The sequence below is a fragment of the Schistocerca piceifrons genome, chromosome 8 (assembly GCF_021461385.2).
Source record: "Schistocerca piceifrons isolate TAMUIC-IGC-003096 chromosome 8, iqSchPice1.1, whole genome shotgun sequence".
Lineage (NCBI taxonomy): Eukaryota > Metazoa > Arthropoda > Insecta > Orthoptera > Acrididae > Schistocerca > Schistocerca piceifrons.
The window spans coordinates 238118149-238139798 of NC_060145.1; the positions used below are offsets into that span (position 1 = coordinate 238118149).

At 38.4% G+C, this 21650-nt stretch overlaps 2 protein-coding genes across 2 annotated transcripts in view; one reads left to right on the forward strand and one right to left on the reverse strand.

The window, feature by feature from the left end:
• Positions 1-21650, forward strand: part of LOC124711185 (rabankyrin-5-like) — a 431684-nt gene that overhangs the window by 128779 nt on the left and 281255 nt on the right. The window contains exons 5-6 of the mRNA XM_047241114.1: positions 1706-1829; positions 4002-4151. Coding sequence (XP_047097070.1) covers positions 1706-1829; positions 4002-4151 — 274 coding nt within the window. The remainder of the gene's footprint in view (positions 1-1705; positions 1830-4001; positions 4152-21650) is intronic.
• LOC124711186 overlaps positions 7987-21650 on the reverse strand; it is a 149006-nt gene continuing 135342 nt past the window's right edge. Inside the window, exons 2-3 of the mRNA XM_047241115.1 lie at positions 12481-12663; positions 7987-9151 (exon numbers count right to left, since the gene is read on the reverse strand). Coding sequence (XP_047097071.1) covers positions 8862-9151; positions 12481-12663 — 473 coding nt within the window. The 3' untranslated portion in view covers positions 7987-8861. The remainder of the gene's footprint in view (positions 9152-12480; positions 12664-21650) is intronic.

The window sequence follows — 21650 nt, forward strand, 5'->3', positions numbered from 1 at the left end:
TTAGATCCAGAAAAACTCATTGAAAGATTAAGTGATGACGTAAGTATAGATATGTTAGAGATACACAGGAATCACAAGATATTATATTCAGTTACTATCACACCTTTGAAATGCTGTGTACACATTAAATGTATGTGCTATAAGTGATGTTTGACATATTGGCAGCAAAAAAGTGTATTGTGAAATTGCCGTTCAATGCTTGATGGCTGTGTAAAACAGATCATGAAACTTGAAGAACAGGCACCGTAAGTTGATGCATGTTTCTCACAATTTGTAACAGTTATGTGTATGCATGATAGCAGAAAAGTAAACAGTATGCTGTTAAAAGAATGTGCAAGGGTTTGTAAGCTACCTGTTCTTAATGTTCTTGTCTACATGACATGTTGTTAAAGTTGTTCATATAAACTGATAGGTGTGTACAAGACCAAGTCTGTTACATTCGACATGTGTATGTGTGGAAATGTGTCTGTCCCTACATAACACAAAAGAAAACTTTTAAATGTGACACTAACATCATAAATATCATGCATTTGATGATCTAAGGCCAGTACTGACCAGTAATATAATTTATGTGCATGGTGCATTAAATGAACAAAACTGACAGCCTACAGTGGTTGAAATGGTTCCATACGTGAAGAAATTATCAAATTTGTTTGATCTGAAAGAACTCTGTGCAGTTATGTAGAGCTCTGGATTACAAAAATTCCATTCTATGTACCGACTACATAAGAACCTGGCACCTCTGTCCCTCTTGCTGCAGCTGTGGCTAAATTGTGAGCAAAAAAAAGTATTATGAATCTGTTGGCGTATGCTTGATGGTTGTATATAACAAGTTATGAAAATTGGAGAGCAGCCCCCTTAAATTTTAAATCACCCAGGCTAATTTCTACTGAGAAGGTGTTAGAACATGCTGCAGCTATTGCAGCTCTGTCTTACACACAGTTTAGAAACAAATAGGACACTAATATTGTTATTTGTGATCAGAGGGCGCTAAAAACAAACTTCAGACATGTAGTAACAGGCAAAATGGGTGAAGAGTCTGAAAACAGTCATAACACAAAAAGAAAATTCACTTTTTTAAATTTTGAATTAGTCTGCAGACAAGACTGACATTGTACTGTGGCAAATTTATTTGCCAAAAACTAAGGACAGACATCAAGTCATCAAATTTTTGGTGAAGAAGATAGAAGTTTAAAAGCTTTTTCTTGTCACCAAAGTGTCCATCCCTTGTTGCATTCTTCGCTTCTTTTGCATAATTTTTTAGCTTCACCTCAGCAATATGTTACTGTTATACAGACAGTGGAGCATCAGAGGAATAGAGTTCAAACTCTTCCCCAGCTGTTAAGAACTGTGTGTTTCATAGATCTATAAACTCACTCTAAATCAACACTGTGAACAAGAGGAATAGAAATTCATTGCTCTATACTTGCCCAAATTATTTAGCGCTTTTAACTCTACTACATTCAATGTATATGTGACGTTAAATGGCAAAGCTGTTTTCTCGCTCTCCCTACCTTTCTCCTAACATCCCAGCTAACGAATGTGTTACTCCATATCTTCGATTTACGTTTTCTGTTGTTCATGTTGCTGCTTTCTCTGAGCCAATTTCACGTATTGAGTGTATTTAGCAGAAATTTGTAGATGCGATGCTTTAGTGCTGCTTGCTTTGACAGCTGACCAGCCCATATTATTTTTATGTATCCAGGTGTGAAAAAGCTCTAATGGCATCTGTGAATGTCCGTAACTGTGTAAGATTTTACACAACTGCTGATGAAATAGGTGCAAATACACTGAAAGAACACTGCTCAGGACTCATATCAGCTCATTGGGTAAGTTAGTATGATAATAACTGCAAAAACGAAGTCCTAAAATTTAAAATTCATTTAGCAGATCATGCTATTAAGAGATTTTTGCATTTAAGTAAAAAGAATGGTGCCTCATTCCCTATTCAACTGTCACATTATAAGCTTACATGTATTACTTATATGAGAGCAAGTCTGTAAAGAATCAGACTCAATTTTTAATGTACAGAACAATTGTGCCAAGCTTTCTTTCAAATTAATCTCCTCCTGAGTTATATTTAATGTCTGAAAGTGGATGTCAGTCTTGTAAGGTGTTCCAAAACTCATCATGTAACATTACAGACGTAACTTCTACAGTACAATTCTTTTTTACCTTAAAATAATGATTTTGCTGCCAATGAGGAGGGAATATATTAACATGAGTTTAACATCGAAGGATGTAATTTGTTATTTTCATTAGAAGTGTTCTAGCTCTGATTTTCAAACTGATGTGCAGGAGGATATAGTGACTGTTGTAACTTAACATTCATGAACTATGCTACCCAGTCAAAAGAACTTGCTCATTCAGTAGATCATTTTAATGTGCGGCTTGAGATTCCAGTTTGCACCTGGGGATCATAGTTATGAAGTCAAATTCCAGTCAGCGTTAATGATGAAAGTGAGACCTCTCATCATGCTCAACTAATTCATGGCTCCTATTCAGGGATTAACATTATTGCCACTTTTTGTGTGCAAACACATCCATGTCCATGCCAGCAAGAAAATGAATACTGCATTAAGTTTGAAAAAATTCATTACATCTCCATTGTGACCAATATTGTTGGGTGGTAGTTTCCCAGCAGTGGCAATAGCTTGAACTTAGATTGAATTATGAGTCAGGTTAAATTGTTTTTACCAAGAAAATGAAGGTTGTCACAGCCAAGATTTGCAGATGCAAGAAAAATTTCAAAGGGCCATGTGAAGATATTTTGTTTTGCTTAGGTCCACGTTAACATTTTGTACTCTTATGTAATTGAAGCTTGAATAGGGAGAAAGAAAAGAAAGGAGAAGGAACAGATTATATGAGCTGCATCAGAACTTTGTGCAGAATCATTGGTGACAGGTGAAAATGCATGCCACACCGAGATTTGAACGCGGGATCTCCTGCTTTTTCTCTATTGAAGTATTTTGCAAGTATTCAAAAGCAAAAGTTGCATTAGCCACTGTACTATCCTAACAGTGTTTATCGCAAATGTGTGGACTATCTCGGTATGCTTCCCAACTGACTTACATTCCCATCCAGTGCCATGTATCAGCAGTCCCCGTCCATGTCCTTCATGCTCGCTAATTTTTAGATTCCTGCCGGATGTTGAATGAAATGTGCCTCTGCATTGAAGGTTATGGATTCATTGCTGATCAAGGTGAACCAATTATATCAACATGTGGTGTCTGTTCTTTTTCACATGTCTGAAAGAATTGAAAGTGGGTGGGGAGTATGCCAAGATAGCCAGCACATTTGCAATAAACACTGTGTCTGGATGGTGCAGTGGTTAATGCAACTGCCTAGTAAGGAAGAGATCCCAGACTAGGCTCCCGGTCTGACATGCATTTTCACTGGTCGCCACTGATTCTGCACGAAGTCCCAGTGCAGCTGATGTCATCAATCCCTTTCCTTTCCTTTGCACCTTCCATCTTCCCTCCCTACCTTCAATTACATAATATGTATCACAGCTGTGAATTCCTTGTGATGTCCTCTTTCAGACATGTCTGAAGGAACAGATACCACACATTCATATAATTTTGTACTCTCTCTCTCTCTCTCTCTCTCTCTCTCTCTCTCTCTCTCTCTCCCTCTCTCTCTCTCTCTCTCTCTCTCTTTTTTTTTTTTTTTTTTTTTTTTTTTTTTTTTTTTTTTTTTACAGCCTTGTGTACAAATAGCACTCGTTTCAGAATTGCTTGTCTCTCATGTAAGTAATCATTCACTGCTGTATATGTGCTAGAACAAAAGGGAAAAACATCATCTCCCTTTTTACTCACATAGCCCTCACATTCGCATATCTAGAAAGTTGTGTGTGCAACATTAACTGTGCCACAATCACATTTTTTTTCTCTATTGAAGTATTTTGCAAGTATTCAAAAGCAATAAATTATAGAAATGAGTAACATGTATGAATGGGACATGAATTATAACATACAATTTGAGTATCTCATTTGTTGCAGGATGACTTCTCAAGTGAAGACTTTGCTCATATGAGTGCACCACTTCTGTACAGTATGTTCAAGTCAAAAACAGGCTTCCCATTACATGCTGCAGTTAGACTTCATAGAGAAGATGTGGTTTTTCTGTATCTTGTTGAAAACAATGCAGAAGTAAGTGTAATTTTAAAAATATTTCTTATGCATGTTTTTAATTGTTGTTAATAAAATGATATTCTGTCGAGATATGTTCCATAGACATTGGGTATCTTAAAATATTATGGATGTTGAGTGTCATGACTCATTAATCTTTCATAACACATGTAAGCTGTGTCCCTTCTATAATTCAGGCTCAACTAACCCAGTTAAAATTTTCAAACATTTTATAACTTCCATCAAATACAAGAACTGTGGTGCTTCACCAGGAAACTAAATCAGGGGATAGTTCATTCACAAACGAGCTCTCTCTGCAAAACTGAAGAATTTAAAGTGGTTATGTCAAAACCAAGGTTTGGTCAAGACTTTTTATATATTCTTGGGGGGAGAAGGAGTGAGAGAGGGGAGGAGAGTGATGGGGGGGGGGGGGGGGGGGGGGGGGGGGGTGGAGAGAGAGAGAGAGAGAGAGAGAGAGAGAGAGAGAGAGAGAGAGAACTAACATTCAGCTTTGCCAGTCATTTATTAAATTAGCGAGAGATTTGTTTTTCAAATACATTTTTATGTATGGTTTTTCATGCATAGCACCAGACTTCATATGAAGTGTATCTATTTCCACTCTGGTTATGAACTGTGCATAGCTGCAAAAATAAATGAGATTGCAGCCTAGTAGCTTACACTTAATCATCTTATGGATTAATAACACTCTCTTAATAGTAATGATAGTGGCAGCCATTACTCAGATTTAGTATTTTTCAAATGTTTTCGAACTTCAGATTAAATTTCAGTCTGCAGCAGAGCTGTGTACATTAGTTTGAAACTCCCTGTGCAGATTAACTGTGCTGGGCCAGTACTCAATCTGGAACCATGCCTTTTACAAGCAATTGCTCTCCAAGTGAGCTGTTGAGAAGTGACTCGCGACCCATCCTCACAGCTTCACTTGCACCAGTACCTCTTCTCCTATCATGCAAACTTCACATAAATTCTGCTGCTACTGAGTATGCAGGACTATGAAGAGTGCAGACCTATCAGTCCTTTTTTCCAATATATATAAAATATTCACTTAAAATTATCACTGACAACATATAAAAAGAAGTTGTCGTCACTGTGGGTGTTGGTGAAACATGATTACAGGTGAAATAAATAAATAAAAAACTTTTTGCAGCTATTTTACTAGTTATTTATTCTTACAATCTGGGTTTCTGTTCAGTAACCCATTGTCATGTACTGCTAGCAAAGATCGTTGTCAGTAACATTAGACAAAGGGCCAATAAATCAAAAGCTATTGTTAGTATGCTGAAAGAATGGTTCAGACTATTATAAGTGGGCTCAGAACAACTACAATATGCATCTCTATGGCACTGATTCAGTGTTGCCACAGCTGAGCGACATAGCTCTTTTCAGTATCTGCCGAGCGAGGTGGCACTATGGTTAGCACACTGGATTCACATTCAGGACAACGATGGTTCAAACCCACATCCAGCCATCCAGATTTAGGTTTTCCTTGATTTCCCTAAATCACTCCAGGTGAATGCCAGGATGTTCCCTTTGAAAAAGGCATTGCTGATTTTCTTCACCATCCTTGACACAGTCTGAGCTTGTGTTTCGCATCTAATGACCTCGATGTTCACAGGACTTTAAACCCAATCTTCCTTCCTTTGAATAGCTCACAATAATGTTGCCAGCTGTCACTGACCTCCTTCCACCCTACAGATACTTGATCACTGCAAAGTTGTGAACAAATTTGTAGACTGGTACAGTGAGTTACCTTTTTTTTATTCGTAGATTTTGAAGATTGTTTACTCAGTTTAAACAAAATGTGTTCAAACAGCCACTGAGAAACAAGTCATTTACCAGCCCTTGTTAGTATACTGAGGAATATGCACATCAGTCCTGCAGCTTCCATTGCACTTGATCAAGATAATCTGATATTCAGAATTGAAAGAAGTTGTGCAAGGAAATTGTCAACAAAACTGCACTCGCATTCCTCAGAAGCATCTGTAAAGTTAAAAATTGAAGGAGTAAGTATCAAACAGATCATGTGGAACCCAATTTTCTTTTGTGAACCACATAGGACTGTTTTCCCGTATTTTATTTATTTATTGTGACTTTTGGATTCCAGAATAGATGATCTGCCCCCCCCCCCCCCCCCCCCCGGTCCCCTGATATTCTTGTAACTGTGCACATCACATTGAGACAATGCTGGATCTTCTCTATGACGTGTGCAATGTGCCCCACTGTGGTAGGTGTGAATTCATTATCATCCCTAGGAATTTAGTTTGACTCTTCACCAGGAAAAATTGGTTGTTTAATCTTACGTGAGTTAGTCCCTGATGACTGAGAGCTGTAAGCCTTTAGATGCCAACAGGTATGTAACTGAAATGTTACTGTACTCATTATTCTACTTTTTTTTAAAGTTGGTATCAGAAGTATAAAATGCATATATCAGCAGCATTTGCAATACTCGAATAGCTTTTGGCTTCATGGTTGCCATGTCTGCTTTGTAAACATTAAACAGAGTAGGGAATAATATCAATTCCTTTTTAAGGCCGGCAGTGGCATACCTTTGCCCTGCAGTTTTATTTTTTACATGTAAAAAGAGGGATTTCCTAACAAAAAATTTGCTCATATGTAAACAAAATTTTATGGCAATCCTATCCCAATCATTCTTTGCCCTTCAGTGTCAACAGACATCGATGTAGCATTCTGTCTTTTCTCAAATGCAGTTTGTATGTCCATAGCGAGTAGTCAGATTATCTAATGTAAAGCGATGTTTCCGAAAACAATCTGGTAGTATATTATTAGTTTCAAGCCACCATTCAAGACAATTTTTAATTAATTGTTCCAAGGTTTTTCACAATGCATGAAGAGAGTGCTGTGGGTTTGTAGGAGTCGGCAGATACTGAATCTTTCAAAGGTTTCGGAATTGGTATAGTTACTTAATTGGATCAATTAAAAATCTACTCACCAAGCCGCAGAAGAAAACACACACACACACACACACACACACACACACACACACACACACACACACACAAAGACTATTGCCATTGGCAAGGTTTTGGAGCCAGTGGCTACTTCTTCAGGCAGAAGGGCTGAAGGGGAAGGGAGAAGGATGAAGGGCAAAGAAAAAGGACTGGAGAGGTCTAGGAAAAGGGGTAGATTTTGGGAAAGTCACCCAGAACCACGGGTCAGGGGAGACTTAACCATACAGCACTTGTTTGAGGGAGCAAGTGGTTGGTGGACATGCTCACTCAAAATACTGTATGTGGATGGCAGTGGAATTTGTAGATGATGGGGCTCCTTTCGCAGCTTATTTCGTTGATTGAGTTAGAGATATGTCACTAAAATATTAAATCATTAGTGGGAATATGGGATGTGTCATACAGTTCAGTTACTCTCTGACTACAGGTTGGAGACAGGAGTGCACTATGATATTATATAGAATGAGTGGATATTGGATTTTTTTTGTAGGGGAGGTGAATTCTCATTGTATGGAAGATTTTTGACATTTTCAGAGCTACCTCACATAATTGCCCTCTTCGTTTCATATTTATCATTTAATTTTTTTACATCTTTATATATTTTATTTTCTTCGGTCTGCTTTCTCTAATCCTTACACCCATCTTACGGATGCTAATTTAATTTCTTATCCTTCTATCGTCCCTCTACCCCTGTTCTTTACTTCACATTTGTTTCGCAGTTCTATGTAATGATCTTATCCTGTTTGCCTGCATCCCTTCATTTCTCCCTCAAATCTTTCGTAGATGATGTACTCAGGTTACTATCAGAAACAAAATATTATTCAGTTGTAATTTATGATTTGTGAGATCCTAAATAAAACTAGAAGAGAAGCTAACATTAAAGCATACTTTATTAAAATAAATATTTGTACAATTTTTAAAAAATCATTTCTTACATCAATAAAAGATGTAGTTCCATCAGTGTTCTTTTTTTACCAGTATCTAGTCCATTATTCAGAGAGACAGATATGCAGCTCCTCATTTTCATAGTTAATGTGACTAGTTTTTCACAAAAATATTCATTATGGCTACTTTTATTTGGTGTACCATATAATAACACTTCAATGGTTTTTGCGATACAAATTGCGAGGTGTATGATAGAGGAACGTGTGCTAAACAGCTGTATTTTCCCAATGCATAGAAATTTATTTGTTAAATACTGTAGTCTTTCAATAAATTATTTTTTTTGGGCATGTGCATGGGTTGTTTGCTGGTCTCGGATGGCATGGTTTATGGTAACAGTTATCTATAAACTGCATAAAATATCAGTTAGCAACAAGGCAAAAAGCTATTACGAATGTTGTAATTTTGAATACTGATGGTGATGTCAATGATACTTGCATATGCCAGTCACAATGATACTTGCATATGCCAGTCACTTCTGCTGTGTTTTGTTTTAATTGCATGTAAATGATCGGCTGATGAAAGTTGTTGATTTGTAAAATACTGTGGAACTTAAATACAACAGTTAAATAATAAAGGCACTTCATGTGTCTTTTTTTCTTACTAATTATCAAGTCTTAAAATCTTATGGACATGAAGAAAAGGAAATACTTTAAGTGAAACATGATTTAGCCATGCCATTCCATTACTTCTATTTAGAAAAGCACTGAACTTCTGACAACAGTAGATCCAGTGATCCTCACACGCTGAACCAATACCATGCCAAGTGCTGAAAACATTAGTTCATTGATATATGTAGACTTTGCTACCGGAGGCTGCGGATATATTTCATTGCATTGAAAACAAATATGACTGCCATAGCATCTGTGTGGTGATGTGATGGTTCATGTGTAGGCTTTGCCGAATTGCAAAGATTCCCTCTACAATAGCAGTAGGTGGTTGCTGCAGTTCGAAGACCCTCACTTTCGGCATCATGGCAGCCTTCTTCATAGGCTGCATCAATCACAACATCTTGTGTAACCCACTGATCTTCCAACAGAGTTTGGTATATGTAGCGTTGAGCAGCACAGTCCTTCAGTTCCACATGTACAGTATCTGGAAAAATGACACGTGTAAATTTTGGCACAGAGATGATTGTGAGGTATTAAATTGAACCAAGAAGTGGAAGCATTAAGAGGAATGATAGTTATAAAACAGTGAAGCAGTGCAGAATTAGGAAGTGTTGAGAACTAAGAGCTATTTGTCATTATTGCAGTGACAAAATATAATAGTAACTGAAGAATGTCAGAAAGGTACTTCTATTCTATTCTATTCTCTCCCCCCCCCCCCCCCCCCCCCCTCACTCTTTCACTCTCTCTCACACACACACACACACACACACACACACACACACACACACACACACACACACACTTTCTCCTAAACTGATTGTGATTTATATTCACATTGTTAGCTTTGCCCAACACCTAAAAACTTCTGTGAATCTGTTGTTTTGTGCATTTCCATCAATTTTTCTCTTTGTTCTATAATGGAGCGTAGTATTCCTGTATAGTCAACACTTCCATACTAGCAAAATCTTTGTAATGTACATTTGATGCTATGATTGACACAATAGTTTGTAGTGTGTGTGTGTAGGATTGTGGAGATTTAGTACTGTTTTTCTAGCCAGCTCTGTCTTGGCATTATAATTATATTTCCTTGGCAATCCACACAGTTCGTGATCATTAAATGTTCTTTCCCAAGACAGAATAAACCCAGTCAGCCATTTAACTTAACCATAGTTAACACATTTAATTGTCATACTTTTCGTTATATAAAACAATTCTCTGAATTTTTCATGTTTTCTTCTTCCAGTCTTTAACATTCTTTCTCTCTTCATTTTTGCTTTTATATTCAAATTAGTTATTGAATAAAATTAGGACTTGTGTGTTAAGAGCTGTTGTACTGCTCTTACAATGGAAGACAGTTTACTCTGTAGTGTTTGAAGTAGTTTGTATAAACCATTAAAGAGTGTCTGCTTGCTTGTTACTTTTGAAGTATACAAAGGTTCAAAATTTTCCATTGGATGCTATTTAGGAACCATCTAGATGCTTTACAGTGAATATTCACATTGCTATTTCAAGCTACCTAAGTGGGCAATATCATACGATGTAACTTGTGTGATATTGCATGACGTGAGTAACCACCAGTGGCTTAGTTTCTGATCTCTCCAGCTTGCAGAGAGATTGGGAATTTGATCCAAGAAATTGGCACAGTGTTTTTGTTATGGCATATGACACTTTAAGTGCTCCATCAGACTGGTATATTAATCCAGAATGAGATTTTCACTCTGCAGCGGATTGTGCGCTGATATGAAACTTCCTGGCAGATTAAAACTGTGTGCCCGACCGAGACTCGAACTCGGGACCTTTGCCTTTCATGGGCAAGTGCTCTACCATCTGAGCCACCGAAACACGACTCTCGGCCGGTCCTCACAGCTTTACTTCTGCCAGTATCGAGTTCGATCAGGCACACAGTTTTAATCTGCCAGGAAGTTTGATATATTAATTTCAGTAACAATGTTCATGGTGTTTTAGAGGTGTAGGCTTGATGCTGACACCAAGTTTTATCTTGTCCCTCCTCTATCATCATCATCAACTACTACTGCATGTTATGTACATACAGTTGAGTAAAGATAACAACTCACAGTATAGTAGAGACATTGAGACATTGACAGGCACATTAATAAGACTGAAAACTGTACTAGCTTTCTGCCATGTCACCCACTCCCAGTCCACTCCACATTTCATCAGCATCATTAGCTGTGCAAACTTACCACTGCTGGTGCTCATGTCACATTTCTGTCGTGAGCTACTGTTGCCTGCCTCCCAGCTGTCAGCCACGCTTCCCCAACCCTGCCTCATGCTCTCCACCTCCAGAACCAGTTCATGGTTAAAGCAACACAAGCTGCCACTTGCGGCACCAAGCTAAGAGGGGCAACAGAGATGCCCTAGTGCAACATTTGTAGACGGTATGTATACACAGTTGATAGTGAAAACTCATGAGGATGAAAATGTATGAGAGAGAAGGGTGGTGGGAGTTGGGGGACGGCACCAAATGATAAGTCACTTATGTAGGAAAATGTTCTGCCACCCACTCCATCTGACATAACCCGTCGCCCGCCCCGCCCCCAACATAACCCTTCGCCCGCCACACCCCCCAACATAACCCATCGCCCGCCCCACCCCTAACATAACCTGTCGCCCTAATCAAGTTGCACAACTACACACTCCAGACACATTGTATTCAGCTGGTACAATGTAGGGGGTGGGGGGGGGGGGGGGGAGTTTTCTGTCTTGTTTATGTGCCTGTTCCCAACTCAACACATCTACTATTCAGTGATTTGTTGGTTTTACTCCAATAATTATTTACATTCTACAGTATACAGTCACACTTAAAATACAACACATTTAAGACCCACACTTTGCATAGATAAGCTGCTGAATGAGTGTGAATAAGGAAAGCCTTTTTACTTTGTCCAGCAACATAAACCCCTTAATTTTTCATTGTTATGATTGATTCTTGTCAAAATAATGTGTTGGGTATCATGTGCTAAAGTTCTTCTCTTCCACTGACAGAAAATTAGAAACAGAACTGTAACATAATGTAATTGTTTCTGCCATTCCAATTATTAAGAAAATAAAACTCTTCATACCTGATCAAATGACCATTGTTTATGTATTATAAACATGGAATATTTGTGGTAGATTCTTAAAATAGATATCAAACAGTGTAATAGTTTCAGTTTTGTGTCAGTTTTCATAGTAAGTCACTGAAATTAAATACCATGAATCACCTTTCCAAGGAGTATAAGACGAGAGTAACACACATCCTGTTGTTGCATTGGCAAATGACAGGTTGAAATTTAAAAAAAATCATAAATGTATGTGGGTATCACACAAATAAACAGTTGGGGATTATTAAGTTAATGTAATTAGCACACATAGGATTATTGGCTTTCGTACCACATGTTTTCAATAACTGATTGGTGAATATAGCCAATTGTAATAGATACTAGATATCTTGAGCTGTGAATTGCAAAGCGGAAATGCATACATTTACTTATGCTTGTGTGTGCATTTAGGTTCACATGATGGTTGTGGTCCATTGATCCAAATATTTTGTAATTGTTGTGGAATTACTAAAAGCTGTGATTTTAATAGGTTCAGAATATTGTGATTATACAAAGAATGATTGAGAAGTCAGACTGCTCACTGAAGGCAAAATATTCAGTGCCAAAATGCAGTTTGAAAGTTATTACTGGTGTGCTTTAGTGCTTTTTTTCTTCTTCAGGGGCATGAAGGGGGTAATGGTATGTCATCTCATAGTTTCAGTTCAGCTGGGACTTAGAGGTTCCGGAACTTAGCTGAAGCAGAAATACTTACGACCCTTTTGTAATGATAGCTCAAAGATCTTCTTCATGCAGAATGTTGAGTGTGGGCAATCAACCTGATATTTCTCTGACCCATCAAATCCAGAACACAAACGCTCAGTCTCATTGCTGTATTGACTCGGTGGACGTATAGTGCATTTGTAGCACTTCAATCCTGAGACAGTCGCCACAGTTGCTGAAAGAATAAGGAAAAACATTTGTAGTTCCACTCTACCACATTTCTGTAATGACAGTTGCAAAAGTCATTCAAAACAAAAAGAAACATTTCAAGGGTTTGTAATTCATATCCAGATAGAACTGAAAAGCAAAATCAGTTGATGTATAAGGTACCAGTGGGGATAAAGTTCATTGTGGTGTGCACATTTGAAAACTGTATTTGTTCCATACACTTCCAAAATAACAACTTAATGATTTTTCTTTATTGAGAACATTTAAAAAGCAAAAGAGAGATACTTCTTATTTGCTGATTTGTATGAACAGCTTTTGATAACCTTGCTACTCAGATTCCGTAGAAGTAGCCATCATGTCAGGAGTCACAGCTCTCACTGTACTAACATGACAATAACACAAAATATTGACTATCAAGTAAACTGGCTGTGTTGTATTGATACCTAAGGGTTTTCCTTGGATCACTATTTCATATGTTACCTTTTTGTCTTATTTTAAAGTGGTTGTAATTGCTAAGGTGATATAGTTTTCAGGTAGTGTATATGTTAAAGAAATTATTAATTTTGCAAGAAAAAGTTACCTCATTTTCATTGTTTGATGGTAAGTGTTACCCACTGACCTTGCTCTTCTTGAATTCAATACTAATACACTAATAGTTTGCAGCAAAAAGAAATACAGAATTAAAACATAGAATTGAAAATTTAGTTTTGCTTTTCATTGGGTAACATTTGGGTCAGTGTTGTTCTTGCATTAGAACATAAAAATATCTTCGTACATAATCCTCAAGCCGCCATGTTTTCCATGGCAGAAGGTACTTTGTACCGTTACTAGCCATTTCCTTTCCTGTTCTACTAGCCATTTTCTTTCCTGTTCTGTCCTCAAACAAAATGAGGGGGAGACAGCTGTCCATATACCTCCGTATGAGTCCTAATTTCTCTTTTCTTTTTTTTCATGGTCCGTAGCGAAATGTACACTGGTCTCAGTAGACTCATTCTGCTTCAAATGATGCTTCTCTTATTTTTCTCAATAGTGTTTCACATAAAGGATGTAGTTTTCCCTCCAGGGGTTCATGAAGCATCTCTGTAATACTCTCATGTCGACTGAATGTACCTCTAACAAATCTAGCAACATGCCTCTGAAGTGCTTAGACGTCTTCCTTTAGTCTGACATGGTGGGCATCTGAAACACTCAAGCAGTACTCAAGATTAGGATGCACTAGTCTAGTGTTCTGTATGTGGTCTCCGTATTATATGAGCAACGCTTTCCTAAAATTCTCCCAATAAACCAGGGTCGATCATGTGCCTTCCGTACTACTGTCCTTCCCTGCTCATGCACACCACTAAAACTGTTTCTGAACATTAGAGATTTGTATTTTCTATTCATTTGCATTAACCTACATTTTTCTATGTTTAGAGCAAGCTGCCATTTTTCACACTAATTAGAAATTTTGTCTTGTATCCTACTACAGTCACTTGACGACGACTGTGTCTGCTACTGAGAAACAACTCCAATGTTAGCATTGTAATGCATTACTAAGACAATGCAAAATAATGAAGCAAGTAACTGAGAAAATTAAGCAGCTTTATTATAAGTAAAAGATAATTACATCAGACAACAAAATAAAAACTGTAGTGTTGCAGATATCTTCAACAAGTTCTTTGTTTCTGTTACTGACAGCTTGGGGTTGTCAAATTCAGTAAACAGTGCAAAGGAAACCTAAGACCAGTCTCTACAAATAACTCCAGTAAAATATAAATGGCACAAATTTCTCCCAAAGAATTAGCATCCATCATAAAATCCTTAAAATCGAAATATTCTAGAGGTTATAACAACATATCATTGGAGTTAATCAAAGAGTGTCAGTCTGAATTCTTTCTTAAGTTTTTTGCATAATCAGTCTCTTAATAGTGGAACGGTTCCAGACTGGCTAAAATATGTTGAGTTAAGTCTCTTTACAAGAAGGTGGATAAAGAGATACTACCAAACTATCAACAAGTTTCACTTTTGGCAGCTTTTTCAAAAATATTTGAGAAGGTACAGTCATCATCTTAAGCATCTGACTGCAAATAATATGTTGTCCAAGTCACTGTTTGGATTCCTTAAGGGCTCAGATATAGACAATGCTGTTGGCGTGTACAGTGGGCTACCGTGGATTTTGTTAAACGCCTTGATAGCTTCGGGTTGGATGAGTCAGATATCATGGTGAGTTTTGACGTCGTTTCCATGAATATGAGGGTACCCCTGAGAGAGTCACTAGAATTGATTAGTCAGAAGTTTGACGAGAAGACCACTGAACTTTTTAGGCATGTCTTGACTTCCACGTATTTTCTTTTTAATGGAGAATACTATGAACAAATGGAGGGAGTCGGGGTAGCCCACTCTCACCGGTGGTAGCGAATTTGTACATGGAGAACTTTGAGGAGGAAGCCCTGTCGTCATCCGAATGGAAACCTACTTGCTTTTTCCGTTACGTGGACGACACGTTCGTCATCTGGCCACATGGTATGGATAAACTCCTTGACTTCCTTACACATCTAAACTCCATACACGCCAGCATCAAATTCACTATGGAGACGGAAACGGAGGGTAAATTACCTTTCCTTGACGTCTTGGTCAAGAGAAGGGCTGATGGCACCCTAGGTCATGGGGTGTATCGGAAGACAATGCACACTGATCTGTATTTGCAGGCAGACAGCTGCCACCACCCTTCACAGATGAATGGGGTACTTAAAACTCTAGTACATAGGATGCGCACTATCTCTGACGCAGAGTGTCTACTACAGGAATTGGAACATCTGAGAACTGTATTTCGAAAAAATGGGTACTCAGAGTGGCAGATTCAACGTGCTCTCCGCCCAACCACTACAGCACAACCTGTGGAGATGGATGAAATCACGAGGGAGGAGGTAGGCACTGCATTTATTCCATATACAGGCGCACTCTCAGGGAAAATCGCCCACATTTTGAAGAAACACCAGGTCGAAACTGTGTTTTGTCCTCCGAATAAAACTCGTGCACTGGTGGGGAGCGCCAAAGATGGCCTCGGTTTGAGGAAGGCTGGCATGTACCAGATTCCGTGTCAATGTGGCAAGTCGTATATTGGCCAGACGATGCGTACCGTTGAGGATCGATGCCGTGAACATCAGAGGCACACTCGACTGATGTATCCGAGCAAGTCGGCGGTCGCTGAACATTGTTTGTCGGAAAATCATGCTATGGAGTATGAAAGCACGAGGATTCTGGTACAGACGTCAAGATACTGGGACAGCGTTGTTAGAGAGGCCATCAAAATTCGCACCAATGACGACCTCATAAACCGTGACAGTGGCTATAATCTTAGCAAGGCTTGGGAAACAGCGATTGGATTAATCAAGTGTAAATCGAGCAAACGTATAGTTGTGACGACCACGGCGGACAGCGTCATCACACCGACGTCATCTCAGACGCCATCGCAATCTGTTCCACTGCGCGACCGTGGCGCGGGTCGCGGACAGCGAAGGGAGTGTGCCCCGGGCGGAGGGCATTTAAATCGGCCACCGCCACGACCGAACCCAGTTCCCTGTGAGCAGCCATAGCGTACGGATCTCCATCTTGGTACATTCACAGGAGCTCAGTCCGTCAGTTCACCTGATGATGGCAACATATGTGAACGCCGAAATATTGTGCCCGTTGGACACTGTAGACGGGCAGTACACCCGTGGATATTTTTATTATCAAATATGCCAGGAGAAACTCAAGAATCAAGTAATAAATAGTTTAAAGCTAATTCACTTTGATTAAGCTTTGGAAAGACTCACTATACACAGTTCAGAACCTGTAAGAGATTTCCTTACAGCACGTGTATAACCCATGAAGACCTGCAGAAAGAAGAGGTTGACAGTGTTAAATAGCTAGGATTACGACTCAGTAATAAATTCAGTCGGGAAGGGCATACAACAGAATTGCTGAAGCATCTAAATAGCTCTGTATTTGAAATGCGAATGATGTCTGATGTTGGAGATATAATGTAAAAAAACTTGCATACTTTGCTTACTCTCACTGTATTATGTCGTTTGGGATCATATTCTGGGCAACTCATCAAACCGAGCAAAAAAATCTTAGAGTGCAGAAGACTCTTTCTTGGTGTAAATTCAAGAACTCCCTGTAGAAACTTATTCAAGAAACTGGGTATTGTAACCACTGTTTGTCAGTACATTTCACATAACTTAACAATCTCTTGACATATGATCAGGGAAGCAAGTATTACAGTCAAATGTTCTTTGTTTCTTTGTTATTCTTTCTGATATGTTCCACACCCATGAGAATCATCTCATTTTTGGGTCTATGGAACAAAAATTGAATCTAATCTAACCACAGCATCATCAACAAACAGCTGTAGGTTGCTGTTCACCCTGCCTGTCAGATTATTTATATGTATAGAGAATAATTTACAAATACTTTAAACATTGTTTTAAGAACAACGATTTTAAATATTTTTTGAAAAACTATGACTTTATGCAAGAGGAATAAGTCACTTCTTTATTAAAACTATAAGATCATGTCAAACAACAGACTATCCTCAGATGTTATGAATGATGTTAATTACAGGTTATGTATGCATACAAGATCATTTGTATCTCAATCAACTTTATTTATTAGCTGCATGAAAATCAGATTTATAAATTGGGCAATTCTTGTGAGGATGAAGCAGTATGCCAATCTGACCTTGTGCTTCTCCCTCCTAATTACATTGCATCAGAATTACTGATATGTATGAATGAATGGTTGCATGCATTTTGTTTCAAGAAAATTATGAATAAAACTGATCAAATACTAGAGGGAGTCATTTGGTGAGAAGCATGAAGCCAAACAATAATATTTTAAGTAGTTCAAACATTTGATTGAATTACTGCATAAGAAAACAACAAACAAAGAGTGTTCGTATTAAACGTGCAAGACAGCGATGTAACCCCTACTGCCCCACTATACATCGAAGAAGCAATGACAGAAATAAAAGTTCAAGAGTGGGATTTAAAGTTCTGGGTGAAAGGGTACAGGATATGGATTGGGAGTAAACTGAAGAAAGATGAAAGTAACAAGGAGTAACAGAAATTATATTAGCAACATACTTAAAATCAAAATCTGTGACCCCGAAGTAGATGGAGTTAAGGATTTATGCTACCGTGGGGCAAAATAACACATATTACACAAAGCAACAATGACAGAAAACAGACTAGCTCAGTAAAAAATGAGGGCATTCTTGGCCAAGAGAAGTTTACTAGTATCAAACATCAGCTTTAATCTGAGTGAGAAATTTCTGAGAATGTACTTTTGAGTACAACATTGTATGGCAATTAATCATGGACTGTGGGGAAACTAGAACAGAAGAGAACTGAAGCGTTTGAGATGTGGTGCTATGGAATAATGTTGAAATTTAGGCAGACTGATTCAGAGTGGGGTGGTTCTCTGCATACAGACTGAGATGGTTCTCTGTAGGATCAGCAAAGGAAGGAACTTATGGAAAACACTCACAAGGAAGAGGGACGGGATGATACAACATGTATTATAACATCAGAGAATGTCAGTTGTACTTGAGCGAGCTATAAAGTGTAAAAGACTGTAGCAGAAGACAGAGTGACTTCAAATAACTGATGACATACAGCGCAAATGCTGCTCTGAGATGAAGAAACTGGCATAAGAATAAGAATAATTCTTTGCAGCCTGCATCAAAGCAGTCAGAAGACTGATGACTAAAAAGAAAATCACTGAGACTGGTAGCATTCTTAATTATCAAGTGTATCTTCTACATTACCTCCATTCACATCATAGGATTTTATGTCATTTTCTACCCAACTATTATCTATAGTTTTGTATGAATTATGCAAATAGTTGCAGTGTTAGCCATTTCATGAGGAAGATTTGCTTTGTTATGCTCCACTTTTTACATAATTTTAGTGAGATATACTAATGAGTTTACAGTGTTCATTTTTTTTCACAATAGTTGGGAAATAGTCATGAAACTAGCTGAGTGCAAAAATCTGCGCATTTTTATCTATTTTCACCAAGCACTGTGTCAGACATTACATTACTCATCTAGAGCTCCATTCTTCGTGGACCCAATTCTGCAAATACTGTTCTGAGGCACAGGAGGAGCTGGTTGATGTCTGTAAGCAAGTGGAATGCTGAGTGCCACAAAAAAATGTGTTTTTGCTATAACAGAAGTTGTAGTTGATGTTCCTGCTTTATACAATTTTAGCAATTGTATTCTCATTCAAAGAAAAGCTTGTTCACACCAGACTTCAATTTATATCTGCACAAGTAAACGCATATTATTGATAATTTCCCAAACTACAAGTTGCACATAATGTATCTTGTAAATCAGCGTATGTGATTTACAGTTACTGTAGTGTATACTATAACTAACATACTATTTTATATTTAATCTTTCCTTTCAACAAGAGTGTATATTATGTACATGTATCATAAACTAACCCAATTTTTGAGTTTATTAATGACCATAACCACAAAAAGTTTCAAGGAATTCGTAATTTTTGTTGTGGGTTTTTCTATGTTTCTAATTGCAATCTCTTTTTGGGTATTAATCACTTCAAGTCTTCAAGGGCTCTGGTAGTACTTCATCAACAGTCCAGAAATTAAGAGAAAATCAGCATGCTTAGTTTAAAGTCATAAGATTGTTCCAACTGCATTGCAACCCCACTGTGACTGAAGATATCAGCCATGGAAGGAGTTAGTTGATATTCATAAGCAGGTAGGAATCATTCCATCTGCTGTCAAATGCTTGGAAGCTGCTGCGAATGCATGTGTTTGGAGGGGTACCAAGAGGCATGTACCAGAGATACCAAATGTACCTCGGGTCTGTCACTGCTTGTCCACTTAACTGTGAGTAGTGAATCAAACTCAGGGTGATGCACTTAGACAGGAAGCATTGACCAGAGAACAACTCCTGGTGTTAACACCAGTCTCTCCAACCAACAGAAACTGAACCAGTGAGTCTCACTTCACTTGTTGGGAAATCTATTGTGTAGGCCAACACAAAAGGGTAGGGGTTTGTTAATCACCATCAGTTCAAACATCCCACGAATAATGGTACACCGTAGGGAAATGACAGCAAGGGATGGAAAGGAACACCAGGTGGGAGCCTCATTCAACATAATGAAGAGTCAGCTCTAGCAGTCATTGAACGAAAAGGATGCAACCAACTTCAGATTGTGGCACACGGAACACATTATGCCTCCTGTCGTCTGAGCTCCAAGGTCATAATTGGATCATTTCAGCCATTGGCAGAGGAAGTTGAAGGCACCAACCTTACTTGTGGAGTATCAATGAAGCTCACAGTCGGCATTGTTGCCCCCCAGAACTTATTGTGGATCCCTGGTTCTGAGTCAACTGAATAGTTTGAATGAGAGATTTTGAAGGTTCCGTGACAAGCTCGACTCCAGCTTCCTACACTTGGCCTATGTCGTTGAGAAATGTAGATTCCCCTAAATAGGTCAGGTGTGCACTACCCACTAGAGGCTACTACACAGGTAGCTGACTGTTTGTAGGATGCATGCAAGGGCATTTTAGATCAGGCGATTCTCTATCCAGGCAATAGCAATAGCTGTAGGAAACCCGAAAGTATCGGTGTAAGGTAAGAAAAATGCTCCCTACAAATGAGATCATTAAAATCCTAGCAATTAATTGCCAGAGGATTAGCAGCAAACTTCAACAGTTTGAATCTAGCTTGGGAAAACTGCCAGAAATATTCATTATTTCTAGTCATTATACGAATAGATACACATAGTAGAAACACGATTCATATGCTGATCACAAAACTATGAGTCACAACTTCAATCATTAATCATCTACCTCTCTATGGAATCAGATTTAATAAATAGTTATATGTACGGAAAGAACATTTGATTGCCTGATAAAATTCCCTCTATAGGTATGACGCGGTGACTCACAGGAGTAGTTGTTTGGATATAAGTCTGAAGAATGTATAGGACTTCCGAGCAACATTCGTTATCATAATACTCATATTATGGCGAAGAAAGCAACTGTGGTTGTCTTCTGGACAGTCCATATATTTTACGTAGTAGTTTCTACAGGTACTCTCTCATCTTCCAACTGCCGGATTCTGTTTTCCGATCTTGGAGGCTATATGCCAGTACCAAGAGCTGCTTGTAAAACGCTATTGAAGTTATTTTTTACTAAAACTAAAAAAACAAGCTATTGCTATCAATAACTGCGATGGTAGTGCCGTAAAACAAATCTCCGTTTCGCATTTTTGTGTAAGTGGGAGTTTTTGTCCTTTTTTTCGGGCAGATGTACAAGATCCCTAACATAACAGATGTATTAGTTCACGAATTTACTTCCTGACTGAAAATCAAATGTCCACACAACTGTACACTTCCTTGTTAAATATTCGCTTGTAGTCACCGCTATTTTGATTTCCTCACTCTGTCAATCAATGGATCTGTTCTCGAAGGCCCTAGTTCCTTTGCGGCTGATTTTTCCCGGTAATTTACTTTCCTGTTCTCAGAAAGAGACTTTCACCCTACAGCGGAGTGTGCGCTGAAACTTCTGACAGATTAAAGCTGTGTGCCAGACCGAGACTCGAACTCGGGACCTTTGCCTTTCGCGGGCAAGGGCTATACCGACTGAACTACCTAAGCACGACGCACGACCCGTCCTCACGGCTTTACTTTTCAGTTAGCATTTGAAATAGATTCAACATGGTTCATATTTTCATTGCACACGAAAGCCGATTCCTGCACTGTAAAAAACCACCAAGTGCCGTTTGTGAAAATGATTAAACGAAAGTAGTAATGTCTACCAACACGTCACTTGATTAGAACACAAATGAGGCGCTGAGATTCACAAGGGCCTAAAGCACACCGCCGTCGATCGCACGTTTAAGTGAATATCAGAGAAGCCAGTGATACATATTTTCGTGAATTTTCATGTATACAATGTGGACCTACAGCACAGATAAACCTGACTCGCCATAAG